At 36.6% G+C, this 18,164-nt stretch overlaps 1 protein-coding gene across 1 annotated transcript in view; it reads left to right on the top strand.

The window, feature by feature from the left end:
* LOC104619473 (mirror-image polydactyly gene 1 protein homolog) overlaps positions 1 to 18,164 on the top strand; it is a gene marked incomplete at its 3' end in the record, with an annotated part of 68,805 nt that overhangs the window by 23,560 nt on the left and 27,081 nt on the right. Inside the window, exons 4-6 of the mRNA XM_010285363.1 lie at positions 2,356 to 2,491; positions 3,523 to 3,628; positions 15,042 to 15,171. Of these exons, the coding sequence (XP_010283665.1) occupies positions 2,356 to 2,491; positions 3,523 to 3,628; positions 15,042 to 15,171 (372 nt within the window). The remainder of the gene's footprint in view (positions 1 to 2,355; positions 2,492 to 3,522; positions 3,629 to 15,041; positions 15,172 to 18,164) is intronic.

Genomic DNA, 18,164 nt, shown 5'->3' with positions numbered 1-18,164 from the left:
GAATGAAACAGTGTGGAACTGAGTAAGAAGCAGGAATAAAACAGAGTGAAGTATGGATGAAGTTGGAAGAGTGAAGATAAGGAGCTGTAACGCATTGCAGACAGTCTGTGACAGGAATCTGGAGAAGTTCAAATATGGTTGAAAAGTGTGATACAAATGCTGAAGGCTTTATTCTGTCATTAATTTTGGTCATTTATTGTATTTAATTTTCATACTGAGCTATGGCCCTCTACTGCAGTCTTAAGAAACATACACTCATGCTATATGTGACATAATAGATGAAAGTATACCCAGCTGACTAGGAAACCTGCTGCCAGTTTTAAGTGACTTAGGCATTCTGAAGCCCAAGTCTTAACAGAGAGTGACAGAGTTGCTTTTGAAAGTGGGATCAAGGCTGCAAAGCCCTATGACTTACTTTTGAAAAATATACTCTAATTCTTCACCTGTCTAGCAGAACTACACATGGTTTTATCTTTAGTATGATCTAGTGGTGACCCATTGGACCAAAACCAGTTCGTAGTACTTTTCCATCTGTCTTGTTGCCTTTTTCTGCATTAGGGCCTGAGATATGCTGTTAGGGCAATGTATCCTGCACTAAAAGCCAAATACAATCCTGAGTGCTTAAGTACAGCCCAGTGCGGAGTCAGCCAAAGATTGTTGCTTCTACCGTTCACCAGTGCCACTTGCACTGGCAAATGAGGCTGCTCTTGAACACTAAGATTAACCTCCCACAGCAGTCAGCATGTTGAACCATCTCATCTGCAAATATATTGCATGTAGGATCCTAAAGCTATAGGCCAAAAGCTTATTGTGGTAGATACTATATAAACTGCACAACGTCTGTCCTTTCCCAGATAGATTGCAATTAGAGTATAAAAGGAGAAAATATCTTGTTATAGAATGATCCAGGAAATGTTAAGTCAGTGTTGATTTGCAATGGTCTTCGTGTACCATCAATGTGACTTGTCAAGATTTCTTTTAGACCTCAGGAAAAAAACATTTGAGGGATTGAAAGATTATGATGAGGTATATTCAGACTTGTTCATGGGAAGCATCTCCTGAACATGGAAAATGCACCAAAAAAAATTGAGGTTTGTGATCTCTGGGCAATAGTATCCAGATGTATCTATCACTTGCAGTCCAGAACCATACTAAATGAAATTTGCTAGACAGAGCAAAGATGAAATAGGCTTTGAAGGACCTTGAAAGTGAAGACAAGCAGTTTAAGCACCCTTCGACGCCGTTATAGTGTAATACAGTAGGTATTTTTTTTATGTGAATCTCCCTGCTATGTCTGATGTGCTTTAGGTTGCACCATACTTTGCCTGCAGGGTACAGATCTTAACTTCCTTCTTAAAGAACCATAGAAAAAATAAATCCAATGGAAGCAGGTGAAGAAAGGGGTGGCTGAGTACAAACAACTGTCTACCAAAGAGAATGTCTTTGGAGCAACAGATAGCTTTCCTTTTCTTTCTAGGATGTGAATTACACATAATGAAACTAATATATAGTGTAGAAATAGGAATTCAGAAGGTATAGTTTTTCTGTGGCTACTTCTTATGACTCATTGGCTATGATCATATAAACAGAAAACGCTTAATAGAAGCAAATGTTAAAAATATTTGCTAATCCTCCTTCTAATCCATTCATCTACTGATTTTGCTGCCATCTTACAAGTGAGATATGAGTTATCTGTGACTATCAATGGGTAGCCAAGGAGTTTTGTAAAAGTCTTAATTTGAGACTTAATTTTTGCAGCCATTGAATCTTGCCTTATTTTTCCCTGCCTATGGCTAAATAAGTTATCTTAAAACTCTGAGTGGTATACAGTATGGAATTCCTGATGTCAGTTATAATATTTAGAATAACACCATCATTTTACAGATTTCTTCAAGATGAACTCCTAGATCTTGTCTTCTGGATATTCTCATTTCACTTCACATGGAATTGTCCATTCTACCAAAGATATTTGGTTTCTTTTAACATAAGCATCAATTTGATCCCCAAATGTTTCATTCCTTTGTTGCTCTGTGTTAAGCACAGGGTTTTTAGTATTTGCTTCCCTTAAGCATTTTCTGTTTATAGGCTTCATAGCAAATTAATATTCATCTGCTTTATGCCTTAATACTGTAGTATATTTATTTGCTATTCCAGATTTACAGATTTTTTTTTCAGAATTACAGATTTAGGAAGTGATAGAATGACATCCCTCTTCCTGGCTATTTAATACATATGCAATGGTTGACAAGTTTTGATAATTTATTTATGTGTATTTTGTTTTGGGATGTGGGGGAGGAGGAACTGGTTTTGCATTATTTTTCCTTTCTTTTTTTTTTTTTTGCTTCCTAATCACAGCACTGTAGAAAGAAAGCCTAACAGGATGCTCCCTGAATTTATATCCTCATGGAAGGATGCTGCAGATTTAGGTGGCAAAACAGAAGCTGCATTCCTTTTAAAAGAATTGGACACTCTGAGGGCCAAAAATAAAAAGGTACGATTGAGATATTCAGATCACAGTATTTGCTCTTTCGTGGTTTTCTTACAAAACATAACATTTTACGCTGTTCCTCATTTAGTTTTGTTACTTATTTTAGTGCACCGGTCAATAGTGTACTTGTAATTTTGGATTCTTAGTATCTGTTTAACAACTGCTTCTCTGGAATTAAAAAAATCTTTCATTCTACCCTTTGACTTTTTTAGTCAGTGACAGAGGTTCTCATGCCATGGATGAAAACCAAGGAGGACCAAAACCAAGGCCAGGATTTCATGAATAGAATCCGGAGATCATGTTTCCATACATGTGGTCCAGATAATGAACGTGCCCTGATACCTTCTCTTTGTTGAGGGGAAGAAAGTTCCGTCCTACCTGCACGCTGCATTGCTTCTAGCAGTTGCATGCGCCTAAACAATAGAAAAATCTATAGTCTTTTCCATGAAGTGTCATTAGCCTCACACTAGCTTCTGTGAAGAACATTCACTCTATTCCAGCTGAAACCAGGACAAATATTCAATAGCAAGCTCAGATATCTGTCCAAAAACAGAATTAGTGAATTTCCAGTTCAAAAAAAGACCTCAACGTGAAAGAATACCAGTTTTCCATCTGGTGATGCACATGAAAAATTATGCTTTTACACCACAGTCTCTTCAGGCTGTGATGTCAGTACTCTTGGTAGGAAATAGGGTATTCATGCAGACACCACCTGCATTATATCCCAATATGTAACTCTGAACTTAGCAAGGAGGATCACAGCTGGTGATATCTGAAGAAGAGAATACTAAGTAAAAATAATGGTACACACGTTGCTGCTTGCCTGTCAGAGCAAGATAGGGCAGATGATAAAAAAGTTGGTTTTAACATTCACCCTTTAAATAAATAAATAAAATTAATTAAACTTTTGTTGTATTACTTAGTGTTTGTATTTTGCAGGTAAGAAACTATTATTTAAGATTTTGTTGTGGATTAAAGAGCTGGTTGACCGTTTCTGCCAGATAAGAATCTTACTGTCCATTTGTTCAATTCAGCTTCAAGATAAGCTGTCTGAAAAGGACAAGGAGCTGAAGACAATAAAACTGGACTTAGAACTGCAAGAGAAAGCTACAGAAGCTAAGATTGCAGAAAAGATTGCAGGTACAGTAGGCAAGCGTGTAACAGATGGCTGTATGGCTCATACAGTACCCACAGTTGCTATATGACGTGGCCTAGTGAATGTTAGCTTTATTTGCTAAAGGAGGGAAGATTGGACTTTTTTTTGTGTGTGTGTGTGTGGCTATTTAGAGTTGCTTAGAAAATAGGTGGCTTTAACATCCTGGTACTGGTATTAGCAGGAGCTTTACCTGTATTCATACTGATTTGGGCATTAAATGCATTGTTAACACCATGTCAATCCAATCACAAAAAGGTTGTTTGTTTTGTTGGAAGGTCCTGAACAAACAAGGGGAAATAATGATTACCAGTGCCTCTACCTTTCAACCAGCAGTTCAAATACCACTTATTGTTTTAGCTCATTCAGAGCAATACTACCCCCTTCCCGTGTATAGAGATAGTCACACATTCACCTCAACTAGAGACCTGCACTTTCCTTGAAAAAGCCATTCTTTTGGTAGTTATAATGGATTTTTTGTCTGATGATGGTATATCTCCAGTGAATGAAGTTTATAGAAATTCCCAAAATGAAAGGTTTTTAGGTTTATCATTGAAAGTGAATGCATGCTTGTATTTTTTGTTAATTGTTCTTTGGGCAGACATAAAAGAACGGAGACAATTTCTAAAGTAATGAAGCTGAGTATTTTTATTATTGAAAAGTGACTGTGTGTACAGTGTACCCAGTGGATGAAAAATACTCTGAGGTTTTCTCCAAGTGTTTCAAGGAAATTAATGGGAGTGCTTTTATAAATTGATCATATCATTGGTTCATAAATAAAGTGTAAGCTAGGTAAAATTGTGTCCTCATAGACCACGGACACTTCATATAGTATTAATAGTACTAATACATGTCCCCAAAAGGTTGGTACTGAAGGGAGAAGTAATTGCCTTCAGGAAAATGGAGCAGAAAATAAACTCTCCAGCTGAAAAAACAGATGGCTGACTTTCCATTTAATGTCAAACTCCTGAGAATACAGTATTCGGTGTGTATTACAGATGGAAGAGAAAGTTCCTAGATTTTCTGTGATGGAAGAAGGGAAAGATAAATCTGATCTATATATTAGGAAACCAATTGAAATGCAGGCATAATTTTATACTTACTTCGTTTTACATAAACTTCTTGCTTTATTTTCAGAAGAAAAAAGATCCACACTGTGCATCATAGTTATATCCAGCAGCTAAAAGCTAATGCAAATTGTCTGGGTTGAATCCCAAGTTTTGTGTTTGTTCCCGGATATTTGCACAGTGTTTTACCTCTGCACCTATAATAGAGAAATATTCTCTTTGATATAGGTGTTCATTGCTCATTAAAAGCTGGAAAGAAATGTGTGTCAAAAGGTGTGTCAAAAACATGTTTAGTTTCATTTTTATGATTACAGTTGAAATATTTGTTAATAAACCATTTTTTCCTATGCTAGTGTTTAAACTTTATATCCTAAGCGTAATATTCTCTTCAAAACAGTGTGGCATGAATATGGATATAATAATTAACATAGTTATTCCATTTTAAAAGGAAGAATAAGGCACATTTTAACAAGAGCTATAATGTGTAATAAGGATGACCTTTAAAAAAATACTCTTTTTTTTTTTTCCTTTTACAAGTTCAGGAGGTATAAAATCCTTTAAATGTTGAGACAGAGGGCAAGAGGCTCCTTACTACTTAAGCTGTTTGCAAAAAGGAAGCTTCGTTAATGTTTCATGGTTTTTTTGCTTCCTGTAGTACAGTTCTGAGAATATTACCAAGTTTGGATAAATGCTTTGAAATCTGGAATGATGTGAACCAAACTGAATTTGTGGAGGTCTATGTGTCTCAAAAGCCTTGGGGAGAGTTCTAACAGACAAGTAGAACCTAATAAAGAAGACTCTGTGTTTAAGGAAAAACATTTTCCCCTTGTGTTAAGTCCTTTGAGGAAAGGAGAACACATGCTGCTGTGATTTCATGTTGCTAGTTAATGTTTAATTACTGCAGTGTATAGCACAGGCTAGAGTGAAGCTTGTAAATATGGGTGTTTGCATTTTTATTATTACTTAGTACTGACTTTATGATAAGAAAATGACTCCACAAAATTGTATTGTAAAAAACATCAGAAAGGTACACCATAAAAGTGTTATCTACTTTGAGGAATATTACAATTCTATTTTAAAATGTAGCCCTCTAATTGATGGGTTTTACCTAAACAAGTCCCATGGAAAGAACAGAAAAGCTGAAGGCAAAGGCCATTTTAAAATGTAGCTACAACAATCTTTAGAAACAAATAACCCAACACTTGTCAAGGGAAAACATGTAAATTTGTGAAATGCTTCATGAGAGAATAAGAAAAAGTAGAGTTAAGGCAGAAGATATACATGGTCATAAAATCATAGAATAGTTTGGGTTGGCAGGGACCTTTAAAGGTCATCTAGTCTAACCCCCCTGCAATGAGCAGGGACATCTTCAACTAGATCAGGTTGCTCAGAGCCCCATCCAACCTGACCTTGAATGTTTCCAGGGATGGGGCATCCACCACCTCTTCTGGGCTGTGGGTGCACATTGCCGCATCCTGTCCAGCTTTTCATCCACCAGTACCCCAAGTCTTTCTCAGCAGGGCTGCTTTCAGTCCCTCAGATGGTGGAAAAAAATGTTTATTATTGTGTGCAGTAAATAATTTATTTTAACAGATTAACAGATCTCACTTTGGATGGACACAAGAAGTGACTTCGTTTTTTTCCTAACAGAAGAATTATACAGGGGGTATATAGGAACCTCTAGAGGAAAGAGCTGGTTGAGTGTGAGAACTGTAGAGCATAGTAGTAGCCTCTCTAGACTGGAAAAATTATCAAAGGCCTGGTCTTCTCTCAGTAACTCCCACCATTACTGCTACAAGATACACCATAGTTGGCATTAGAGCCTCAGCTCTTGGAATATTTTTGTTGCTGTCACAGTGCTATATATTGGGACTAAGAATGAAAGGAAAGGAAACTGAAAGGAAAGGAAGGAAAATGAAGGAAATTTTAATAAAAAATATGTCTCCTTAAACCTTTCCGTAGCAAGGGCTATTCTGTGAGGGTTTTTTTTGCCAATATCTGGTAGTAATGTTACCAGAATTTAATACTTTTTAAAATTAGAGTTAACTTGGCAGGAAGAAGTGGATTGAGTCCAGCCCTACTAGGCCTATTAGGTGTTGCACACCACCTTTAATGCCTGAAAACTGCGTTAGCATTCCGCAGATGCTCTCTGAAAGACCAGGGTAATGACAGGAAATACAGTGTGGAAAAAGGGGAAAGCGGTACTTCTAATACTGTTGTATATGTTATACAGCTTTCAGTCTCTTGGAAACTACAGCAATATACCTATAATGAAGTCCCTTTTTTCAGGTCTGTTTTTACAAAAATGTTGAGAATTAGTATTTGTGGTATTTTGGAATTCTTGAATATGGTATGGAAATGTTCATGAACATTATTTGAAGTTTTCTGAATTAACTTGAAAAATAATTACTGAATGCATATGCAATAGTTTTAGTAGCAAAAGTGAAAAGAAATATCCAAGTAGCTATTAGCTTAGAGTTAGTTTGATTTAATATCCCATAAAGTAAGAGGAAATAAGTAATCTTGCCAGTAATAAACTTTGGGTGGCAATAACAGAAGAAAAGTATTTTCCATTTCTTCAAAGCTCACTTTAGTCCCTTTTTAGATGTTATTTTTCTTTCTTGCATGTCATCCATTAAAGATTAGCTGTGGAAGGTTGGAGCATGGAGAGATTATGAATGACAGAACAACTCCTGCAGAATAATAATCAGTTTTTGGTATTTAATGCTGTTTGACTTTTGCAGACACATTTCTTATTAACCTTTGGTACAAACAGAAATCCAGGTTCCTGATGTCTCATGAAGAAGATGAATTCAAGATCCTCTTCCAATTAAACTGAAATAAGGCCAATATTGGGCTTTAGCCAAAAGAACTCAGTAGTTCCCAACCCTTGTGTTTATAAACCTAAATATGAATGATATTTTACAGTTTAAGTAATGCATATACTTTCCTAACTCAGTTTTTTGTGCATAATTCATGTGTATATATAGTCGATATAGTTCTTAGGGGTTTTGTCCTATTAATGTTTTGTTATGCAAAACTATTTCCTGAATATTTTTTTCAAAATATTTCCTGGTAAGTAACAGAATTTTGAAAACAGCTGTATTTGAATCCTCTGTATGGGAAAATAGACAATCCATCTAAAGGACAGAAAAAAAAACCCAAGGTGGAGGTGTGTGATTGAGAACATCTTGGCTTAATTTTTGTCAGCTTAATTGGAAACAATGTAGTATTACCTTCGGATTGTCAGAATTGTTGATTGTCAAAAAGTTGCGTGCAGCTCTTTGAAGTGCAATATATGATGAGCTGGCATATGTTAAAATGTAAATGACTAAGCAATTTACGGGTGGAGCTTGTATGTAAAAAGCAAGCCAGTATCTTCTGCATATTTTTATGATTAGTCTGGCCCTTCTCTCTTCCCCACTACAGTGCTAGATGAACATAAAGAATTGGGTTTTATTCGGGAATAAAAAGGTCTGCAAATAATCTGGTTCTTGGGGTGTTAGAAAAACTTTTCTTTAACCTGTCAAATTATAATTTGCAAACTTTAATGCAACATTTATGTTTTTCCCCCAAGAGTAAATATTCAGGCATCAGTAATTATTCGCTGAAAAAAGTTTAACAGCATTATGGTTTGAATTTTGAAGTCAGCTGTGTTTAGTGTATTAGAAGCAGAGGCTTAAGTATTGTACAGGGATTGGCTTTCACAAGAACTGCCTTGGGGTCTGTGTATAATACTCTGTCCTATTCTTTCCCACTTATTTTTTTTTTAATTGAATCGGGATCTGAGTACACAAAGAAAACCCTATGCAGAGCTGCCACTAAGCAACTTTAGCCTTTTATTAAGAACACTCTGTTTATAGCATTGGAAACGCAGGAGCAGATGAATGCTATGCACTAAATACATACAACAAACGCAAAGCAATAAAGAAGTCACTGTGTTCTATCAGTGTTTGTTCAGATTGCTTTATCTATAAAGTTGCATTTAGGTATAAATGACTTGTAGTCTATAATTCCTGGTATAGACTGGTGAAAACTCTTAAGTAGTTCCCGTATGATCTTATCACTATTTTGCTTTTATTTTTCAATTATAGGTCATAACTGAAAGTAAATTAATGGTAACTTTCAAAAAAAGAGCTAGGAACTTAAGTTCTCTCTTTCGTAATAGAATATTTCAGCACTACTTTTAAGTCGACAGTCAGCCTTGGAACTCATGGTAGTTTGCCATTAACCTGAACGAGAACTGCGTAAGGGCCTTAGGCTTTGAACATTTCTAGGGATTATCTGCATTTTGTAACATGTATGTGCAGAGACCAATTAATGACACATTTTAAAGGCTTTCATTGCAATGCAGTAAATCTTTTTTTGTTTATTTGGCTATGAGATTGACTAAGATTGACTTATTTAAGAATTGTGAGCACAATGATTAGATCTAGTAGAAAGAAGTCTCAGAGGATTTTGATTTCTAAAATGACTAGATAACAAATATACATGTTTGTATTTCTGTAAGGAGAACAAGCATATATCCATATGGTTAAATAAAATTTAGTAATAGTGACCCATCTGGAAATAGCAAGGATAGTTTCCAAGTTCTCCTATGATTAGACACACAGAGACCCAGCAATGGTGGACAGGAATGGCAGGACTGATGAAAATGAAAAGTCATTGCACCTCTTTTCCCAGTGTGCTTCCCTAATTCCTCACATTTCGTAGCTGCTACTCGGAAATCCAAAGAGAAAACACAACAAAAATCCCTAAAAAGCTTTGGTTAAACCTCTCTGTAGGATAAATTTCAGCTGACAGGTTTTTCATGGAAGTAACTGAGCAGGGTAAAGAAGAAGGTCATACAGGAATCTTGAATTCTAAGTATGACTTGGCCAAGCAAGTTCTTTCATATTTCTACTCTTCCTTCAAAATACTATATATCTCCAAAAGGCAGAAAACAGAAAATACTATTTGCTTCATTTTTATCATGGGGTCAACATTCACTCCTATGTTAGAGCTGTATACTTATATGAAACAGGTAGCCTGCATGACTCATGCATGAGAAATTTTTCTGTCGTTAATTATTATTATTATTTCAGTCAATTTTTGAATATTTAAAATGCTCAAAGCCTTTTTTGTAAAAGCATATAATTTCATTTGTATTTCTTGTTGCTGTAATGGTGCGAGTAACTAGGAAAATTACTTTGTACCAGAATCAATGCCAAAGAAAATCCCAAGTCACTTATTGTTCAGCAACTACTGATCTTGAATACTAAATTTTAAACTGCACAAACACTGACTTTTTGCAACTAACACATTGTTATTAACAGAAAAACTTTCTTACCATGCCTTCTTGTTGGAAGTAACTCATCAATATAACTAGCGCTTGTTACAAAAACAATTAGCAAAATTTGAATTGTACTATTTCTTGTATCACCTTTTTCCTCATGTAGTCCAAAGCCAAAAGCAGTATTTCATCAGTTCTGTTAATGTCAAACACCTTGCAAAGTCCAAAATATTGTTATTATTTCTGTAAAAACTGACTTATCTTGAAAGCCAATTGTTATAGCTTTATAGTATTTACTTTATCTTCTGAGGTAGTGGTGTGAGTAATGATCTCATTTTTTTCTTAGAAGATCCGGTCTGTATTCTGGATTTTACATTTTTTAATGAGTAATGTGAAGTGATTTCTGCTGCCATAGATGTTTTGAGTACTAAGAATTTCTTGGTTCTTTCTTCTCCTATTCAGTTTTTTTTTTATTTACACAGATGACCTCTAGGAAATCAGCAAACAGACTTTTTTCCTGGGAACTGTGCTTCCCTCCCTTCCCCCAAAGTTCTGTTGTTTGGAAAATCATGAACCACTGTTTGAACTAGAAAGATTTCCAACACACCTTCTCACTACTGCTGTATTTTGAAGGTAGTTTAAAAAGTGTAGAAGATAGGTTTGCCAAAAGAATCAGGTTCAACTAAGAAAATATGTACACTGCTTTGACTCAGTAAACTCATACTCAGTATGGTTCATCTTCTTCATATTTACTTTTGCCCATATTAGAAAACAATTAGCTTACTAAACAAATTTGAGTATTTGGGAAGAAAAAAATCTACTTTGAGTCTCTCTCATTTGACTAAGAATTACATGATATTTGATAAGCTTGTTTAAAAATGGACATATCCAAATATTATTGTAAACACCCATTGATTTGTTTTACCTGCAATATAAGTATTTTACTTAGTTGGCTTACATAGTAGCTAATAATATTTGTTAATGTAATTTAACTGCTGTGAACCTTTACTGAACAAATATTGAAATTTATACAAGTCAAAGAAAGAGAATCTCTAATGACTTTTGTAAAAGCTTCCATTTAATAGTTAAGGAGAAAAGTTTATATGACATACCAGATGCAATTAACAGTAGATTTTACATTTAATAAAAAGAAAGAAGCATATGTATTTGCTTTATTCATTCCATCATAATTTGCATTAGAGCTGTGGGTGTTTAATGAGCAAATTCCAGCTAAAATGCTATATTGATTTTCTAAGTGAACTTTGTAATAGCTATCTACCTTACAAAAGCTCTCTGTTTACAATTGTTTTCTTTACTAAAAACTAAAAATGTTTTAGAATTGATGAGTTTAGCATAATGATTCTTTTAAAATAAAGAGCTCTTTTAGAGTATGCCAGGGTTTTAGTTACAAGGAGAAAGATGTTATTAAATTATTCCAAAGCAAATAAAGTTTATGCAACTAAATAATAATGTCATATTTGTGTATATTACAATGTTTGCAAGCATTGGAGAAGAATCCTTTTTTCTTAATTTAGCACTATGGTATTTAAATATTTTAACTCTTGAATGTAATTATATGTATATGAAATAGTAAATGACACAATTTATTTTAACTTAATACTTGACTATTCATACTTCATTTTTCTGTGTCATTTTCTTGCTTGAAACATGAGTTCTATACGAATTTGTGTTTCTTATTGGTCAGGTCTCAAGATAAACAGGATAGGGTTGGTTGGTGCACCATTGGAAGGTCTCCAAGAAAAACCTCGTGGTGTCAACCAGAGCAGTTGGTGACTAAGTGGCTGGATCACTTTTTTCATTGGATCAGGCATCAAGTCAGTGTGCCAGTGTGGGGCTAGTATTTTGCTGGATATTCCATATCTTGAATGGGACTTAGGACCCTGACTTGTTACTCTCAATTAATTTTCACCTGTCATTTTTAAGAAGTATAGGGATGGTAATCTGGATATTCTTTACTCTTTTTAGTATAGAGGATTTTTATGTCATTTCTCTCATAGACTTTTCATTGGACAGCTTATACTTCACATTCTTTACTAAATATGACACAAAATGTTTGGCTGGTTGTTGCATTGCAACCCAAAGGTGTATGTGTTTCAGTGGCATATTTGAAGAATCCTTACAGTCCTGAACTTTTACTTGTGAGTCATCCATAGCTCAGTCTGAGTGGTAAACGTTATTGTTAAAAATGTCATACTTCGGACTAGCTGCAATGGTGTAACTGTTATAATATTCCATATAGTGTTAAAAAAAATGAATTAGTAAAATATTAGAGTCATAAATGTATAGGCATTGGATAACAGAAATGTCTAACCTAAATGCAGCAGAAGCTTTGACTGGTAAAGGAATCAGGTAAGTTAGCCTTCTGTAGACTATTGGTTATAATTACGCAGACAAGGAATTAGATATGCCAAAACACAGTCCCTCTAAGTGTACTTGTATGCTGAAGATCCATTGTAGCAGTCAGCAAACTGTGGTTTTCCATGCTGAGGTGGGGATGTTATAAGATCTAACAGAAGGAGGGATGCGCTCAGAGACCAGAAAAAAGTTAACTAATCTGGAAACTAATTAACTCCAGAACAGTAATAAGTGCTGAATCTTCAGTAATTTTAGACAGCTTTCTATTCATTCCAGCAATTGTTTTCATTATGAAAATTGCATAATGTTTCCACTTGCAGCTTTATGGGAAGGATTCTCTGTGCAGTGTCTCTGGCATGATGCTAGGTAAATTGACGTAATTTACTGGAAAAACCATAGTAAGCAAATATAGCCAGGTACAGATAGGTAATAATTACCATACAGAACTAAACTGTTTGTGTATTCCAGATCCAACCAGGATATAGCAGTTGCATTGTAGTTTACCCAGGCAGTCAATGCTGTGAGGCACTAGCTTCCCTGCCATCACAGACCTCAGCAACCGAAGCCGAAGTCTGATGAGCTGAATTGCACAGCCCACCTCATACAATTTGTTCTTGTTCTTGCTGAGCCACCTACTGTTGCAGATACCGGACTCATCCTCTGCAAGTGCTGCAAACTTATTCCTGACTACCAGTCTGTGCACATGCAGTTTTGCAGCTGCTTTACTCATGGCTTAGTTTTTCCATTCTACATCAAGCAAAGCTTTCTCGCTGCAAACAGGGGAAATAGATATTCAAGAAAAAAGACACTATTCTTGTGGAACAAGTAAATGCTCAAATAGAAGAGAATTAAATCAGTGTGTGTTAAATTTTGTGTACGTTTCAAGATTTGTGCTTCTGATGCCGAATTTCTTCTTTTTTTCTTTTTTCTTTTTTTCTCTTGGGATGCAACTTGTTGCAGCTCAGGTCTGATGACTAGGCTTGCAGCTCCTCTGCAGATTTTCGTGAGTGGAGGGACTGCATTTCCGGAAGTAACATTTAGCCTTTCCCTTTCTTCTTTTGTCCAGTCTGCTGTTACCATGCAACCTTTTGCTAGACCTGCAAAAAATGCTTCCTTATGCCTCAGTAACAGCCTTCTTCCCAGCTTCAGGACAAAAGGATTGCTTTCCTACTATGAACATCTTCCTAATTCACCTCTCTGGATTCTTCTTCTGTTCAACTGTTCACTCGTCTTACATCCCTGGTTATGTGAGCTGCTTGTGAACTGCACAGAAACTTACCACTTTCTGTATTTCAGTTGCTTGTGGAGTTTTGGATTTTTTTCAGTACTGATAAAGTGTATATTGTCCCAGCAGTATAGCTCCTACCAAAATGTACTACAGTTTTCCTGTTGTTCCATTCTGTGAAGAACCATAAAATGTTTTATCTTACATCACACTTTGAAGATTTTGTACAATGATGTACAAAGGTGAAGTAAGAGTAAACTGATGTATAAAAGCAGCAAAGTTGATGTCAGTTGTGGTAAGCATGGAGGGATAAAAGCTCTAGGCTGAAGTGAAGAGAGAAGAAGCCTTTCTTTGAAATCTTAACTTAATGACTTAAGTGGTGGTTCAGAGAGGAGCGGAGAGTTCTGAAGGAGGTAAGGAAACCCAGCAGAAATGGCTTACTACAGAAGGTTCTTGAGAAATAAATGTGAAACAGTGTTAGGAGGCTGTGGCTAAACACCAGCTTGGCAGACTAGAAGGGGAGCATGGAGAATTTGGAAGCTACAGACCTCAGCTGGAGGTGCCGGTGACAATCGAAGAAGGTGTAGTCCTCTGTCTTGGAGTGACAGTGGTTTTACTATGGCATCCTGAAAGTCCCTAGGCAGGGTTTTATGGTGACTGTGAGGAGAGATTTGCAGTATTGTGGAGAGAAATTACGAAAGTATGAATAAAGATTTTAGTGGAGGCAGGGTCGAGGTAAGGATTCTGGCAGTGTGCCAGAGATGGTGTTAGACATATTGACAGGGGAGAGACAGGAAGAAAACGTAAGCTCGGGATGAGGAATGACTTGAAGGTGTTAGTTTGCTCCCAAGGATAGACAGTAAATCTTAGTTTATTGGCACCTAATGCTCCAAGGTCCATGTATGCTGTAACAGATAATATAACAGTATATTACACAATAAAGTAAAGGCTTGGCAGAGAAGGAGAGATGCCAGCTGTGCCACTCTTGTGATACCAGAGGCAGACTATGAAAATACTAGAATTTTTAATATTTAATATCATTGTGCCACCCTGATAGGAAGCAGTGTGATGGTAGAAGTCGTTTTAATGGATCATTACTTTTAACTCCATGTCCTAGAAGAAACCTACTAGAGTCTCATATGATTCTGAGCTTTAAGAATTACTTTTCTATTAAGCAAGTATTCAGAATGAAAAGGAAATCACTTCCTTGCCCTGTTTGATTATACAAGGGTGAATTTGAAAACACATAACTTTATTTCATTCCTTAAAGTATTCATTTTAGCAATCAACAGCCATTTAGTGTTATGTCTGAAGAGTAATATAGACCTTACCCAAAGTTAATCCGAGGTCAGTGGAGAAATGTTGATTTTAGGAGATGCTGGCAAAGGCCCATGTAAGTGCATCTAATAGTGTCTTTCCCTGTCAAACTTGTTTGTTAAACATACTGGGTACTTTTGCAGCTCTGGTTGAAGAAGTTTATTCTGCTCAACGGGAACGTGACGAGGCTGTCATGGCAAGGCTTAGGTTAGCCAATGAAGAACGGGATGAAGCATTTCTACGAGTCCAGCGTTTAGAAGAGTCTCTCAAAGAGTAAGTACACATTTCCTGCCCTCTGCAAAAAGGTCCTTGTGTCAGTCTGTGACTGTCATAAACCGCTCAACAGTGCTTATATAGGAAGACTTAGCACAAACTTCTCTATGATGAAATACCAGCTTAGTGCTAGTCTTACTGTGCTGTTGGTGAATTTGTTAGCCATCTTGTAAGACCGTATTTTTCTCTGGAGACTGAAAGCAAGGTGAATAATTTTAATCACAAAAACTAAAAACATAATCAAAAGCTTTGGTATTGATAAATAAGACAAATGCCACATTTTATAGGGATCTTTTGACACGGAGTACCAGAATGTCAATCAGAAGTTGCAATGTATAGGAAATCAATCAAGTCTTTAAGCTCACTAGACATTTCCTTCAGCAAAATTTCTACTGATTATGTGGGTGATGTAGTAAAAATATATGTGTGTTTTCTTATCTCTAGTGTAGGACCAGTTTGTAAGGCAATAAGGGTATAATTAATACTTCATAGAGTTTTGTGTATGCCATGTTAACACAACAGAAATAGACAGTCTCATGTTAAACAACTGTTAAGTCAGGAGAGGAAGATCAAGAACGGTTTCTTTTCTCACTTAGGGATATAGGCAGCTCTGAAGCTACAATGCGCCTCTCCATGTAATCCTTCTCCACCAGAGTTGTGATCATCTTGGTTGACATCTGTGGTAGTCCCCCAGAGTATAGAGTGGCTGAGAAATTGCTCCTATTTTTCTCCCAAGAAAAGTACAAAAGCAAACAGAGATGTTTTTTGTGGTAAGAGACATAATAGGTGCAGTTGTTATGTAAATGGCAGGCAATTATGTTTTAAATAATTGATTCTTCTAAGAACCCTCTTTCTTCTTTATGGCAGAAAACCAGCCATCTTCTTTTGGGTACCTTTGCAGATAAGGCCAGAGAATGTTTTCTAAACAAATTTCAGTTATCTGCACATAGTTTGTGCACCATTACTCTGTGGAATTAACAAGTTGCTACAGTTTGTCACAGCCTGTAAGTATGACTCAACAGCAAGATTAGGAGATTCCATTCCCACAAGAATTAGTGCACAATTTGTTAGAGTAAATGTCTCTACAGAGCCCATTATAGGTGTATGTGCATCTGAAATCTTACTTTGAGCAGCAATCTCTGAAGAAATTACAAATGTGCTTTAAATTCCCATAAGAGGCATCACAACTGTGAGCCTTACTCCAGTCTTCCCAATTTCTTCTGTCATTCATCTTCCAAGAATAAAGCAAGCAAGAAAGTTTTGTGTGGCCCCAAATATCATATGAAACTGTGTTTAGGCTGTTAGCAGAAACTCAAGATCTTTGGGGTTAAAGCGCTCGAGTCCTGCAGCAAATTAGTTATTCTGGTCAACAGACCTAGTCAATGACTTTTGGGTTTCTGGAAGAAATCACAGGTTATTAAGTGTGCGTAAGGCATATTGCTGCTTTTTCTGCAGCGGAACCCATAGATAGATGTGTTGCAGGCCTTGACACACATGAATCCCTTGGAACACCATTATTTGTTTTCCCTTCAACCCCTTTTGTCTGCTTCCCTCATGTACTGGAAGACCAACTCAGTTCTAAGCAGAAGGATGGGGAAAGAAAAGAAACTCCATTTCTTGGAGAACATGCGTACTACTTTCCCCAAAAGAATGTCATTGCAGAAGGTACTGGATACACTGGTAATGACAAAAAAGGTACTTGTTCCAAAGAGAGATTCAGTAGCTCCCTTGGCTGATAGCTTGGAGCCAAGCTATTATACCTTATTGCTATCATTTAGAGAATAGCAATTATTCTTGCTGTCATCCACTTCAGTGCTCTTTCTGATGCTTTATAGAGAGGCCTGACACACTGATTGCCATTCAGAGTCTCAGAATGGGCATAGGAGACGTTCCAGTGTAGAACATCAACCCAACACAGGTTAAAATTGCGATGGGCTAACCAGCTACTGCTGGTTTGATACCTTATATACACTCCTCTTTGTTTAAACCAGCCATTGTCTGTAGCTAGTATCTCTTCCTGTATATTCTGCAAGGGTGCAGGTCAGGCTTCTGTGTGATATTTGCTGTCATGACAGCCAACACTAGGACACAAGACTGGGGACAAACCAGTTTAATTCAAAATAATTGTCCTTTCATGGGCATGTCACTGAGAGCATCCTGGACATGAACAAAATCCTTAGGCAGATCACAAGCAGGCTTATTCCTCCCATAGGACACAACGATGTTGCGGAAGGGTTCTGAAAAATGTTACAAGCTTTTATTTTCATTGATGGTTTCAGTGTCAGTCATCAGAGCAGTAAAAGAAAAGTCCTGATTGACAAAAGCCACCAGAGTGGAGAGCCCAAAAGCTTCATTTGTTCCCACTGTAAAGTTTGTTAATCAGCCTTGCAGCAAGTAATGGGCATTAATTGCTAAATGTAATCCCCTGAAGGGGAAACTCATTCTTTATATTCAAGTAATCATCAAGTTCACTGCATCAGATGTCTTCATATCTGCCTCTTCCTTACCTTGCTACCCATTTGGCCAAACTGGAAGCTTGATTGGAATGTCTTAAGCCATATCAGATAATTTAAGAAACCTCAAAGATGTCTTGCTCTTTTCCACCAATTCATACTCAGTATTACCTCAGCCCACAGTGACTGCATCCATTTGCACAACCTGACCAAGGTCAAGCTGACCACAGCTCTTCTCTGACCCATATCAGTCCTCTATGTGACAACACCTTCTGGAGAATGTGGTATTTCTTCCAAAAAGAGCAGTGGTATGGTACAGGGAAACATTTCCTGTTGTGATTATTGGTTTGTGGGGGTTGTGTTCTTTTTTTTAAAGAAAGTTCTTCACTGTTTTTTAAGTCTCTGGGCATTACAGAAACAAGGTGGCAGGATTGCCTCCATCAGGCTCAGCTGCTTTTCTTCTGGTCCACTTATTCTAAGTTTACAGGTATGGCTGCATGAATAACCTTTCATCTTGCAAACCAGAAATGGTTGAGTGGA

Source organism: Phaethon lepturus, unplaced genomic scaffold (genome assembly GCF_000687285.1).
Source record: "Phaethon lepturus isolate BGI_N335 unplaced genomic scaffold, ASM68728v1 scaffold9044, whole genome shotgun sequence".
Classification (NCBI taxonomy): Eukaryota; Metazoa; Chordata; class Aves; order Phaethontiformes; family Phaethontidae; genus Phaethon; species Phaethon lepturus.
The sequence above is the reverse complement of the archived record's forward strand: the minus strand, read 5'-3'. Positions and strand labels throughout refer to the sequence as shown.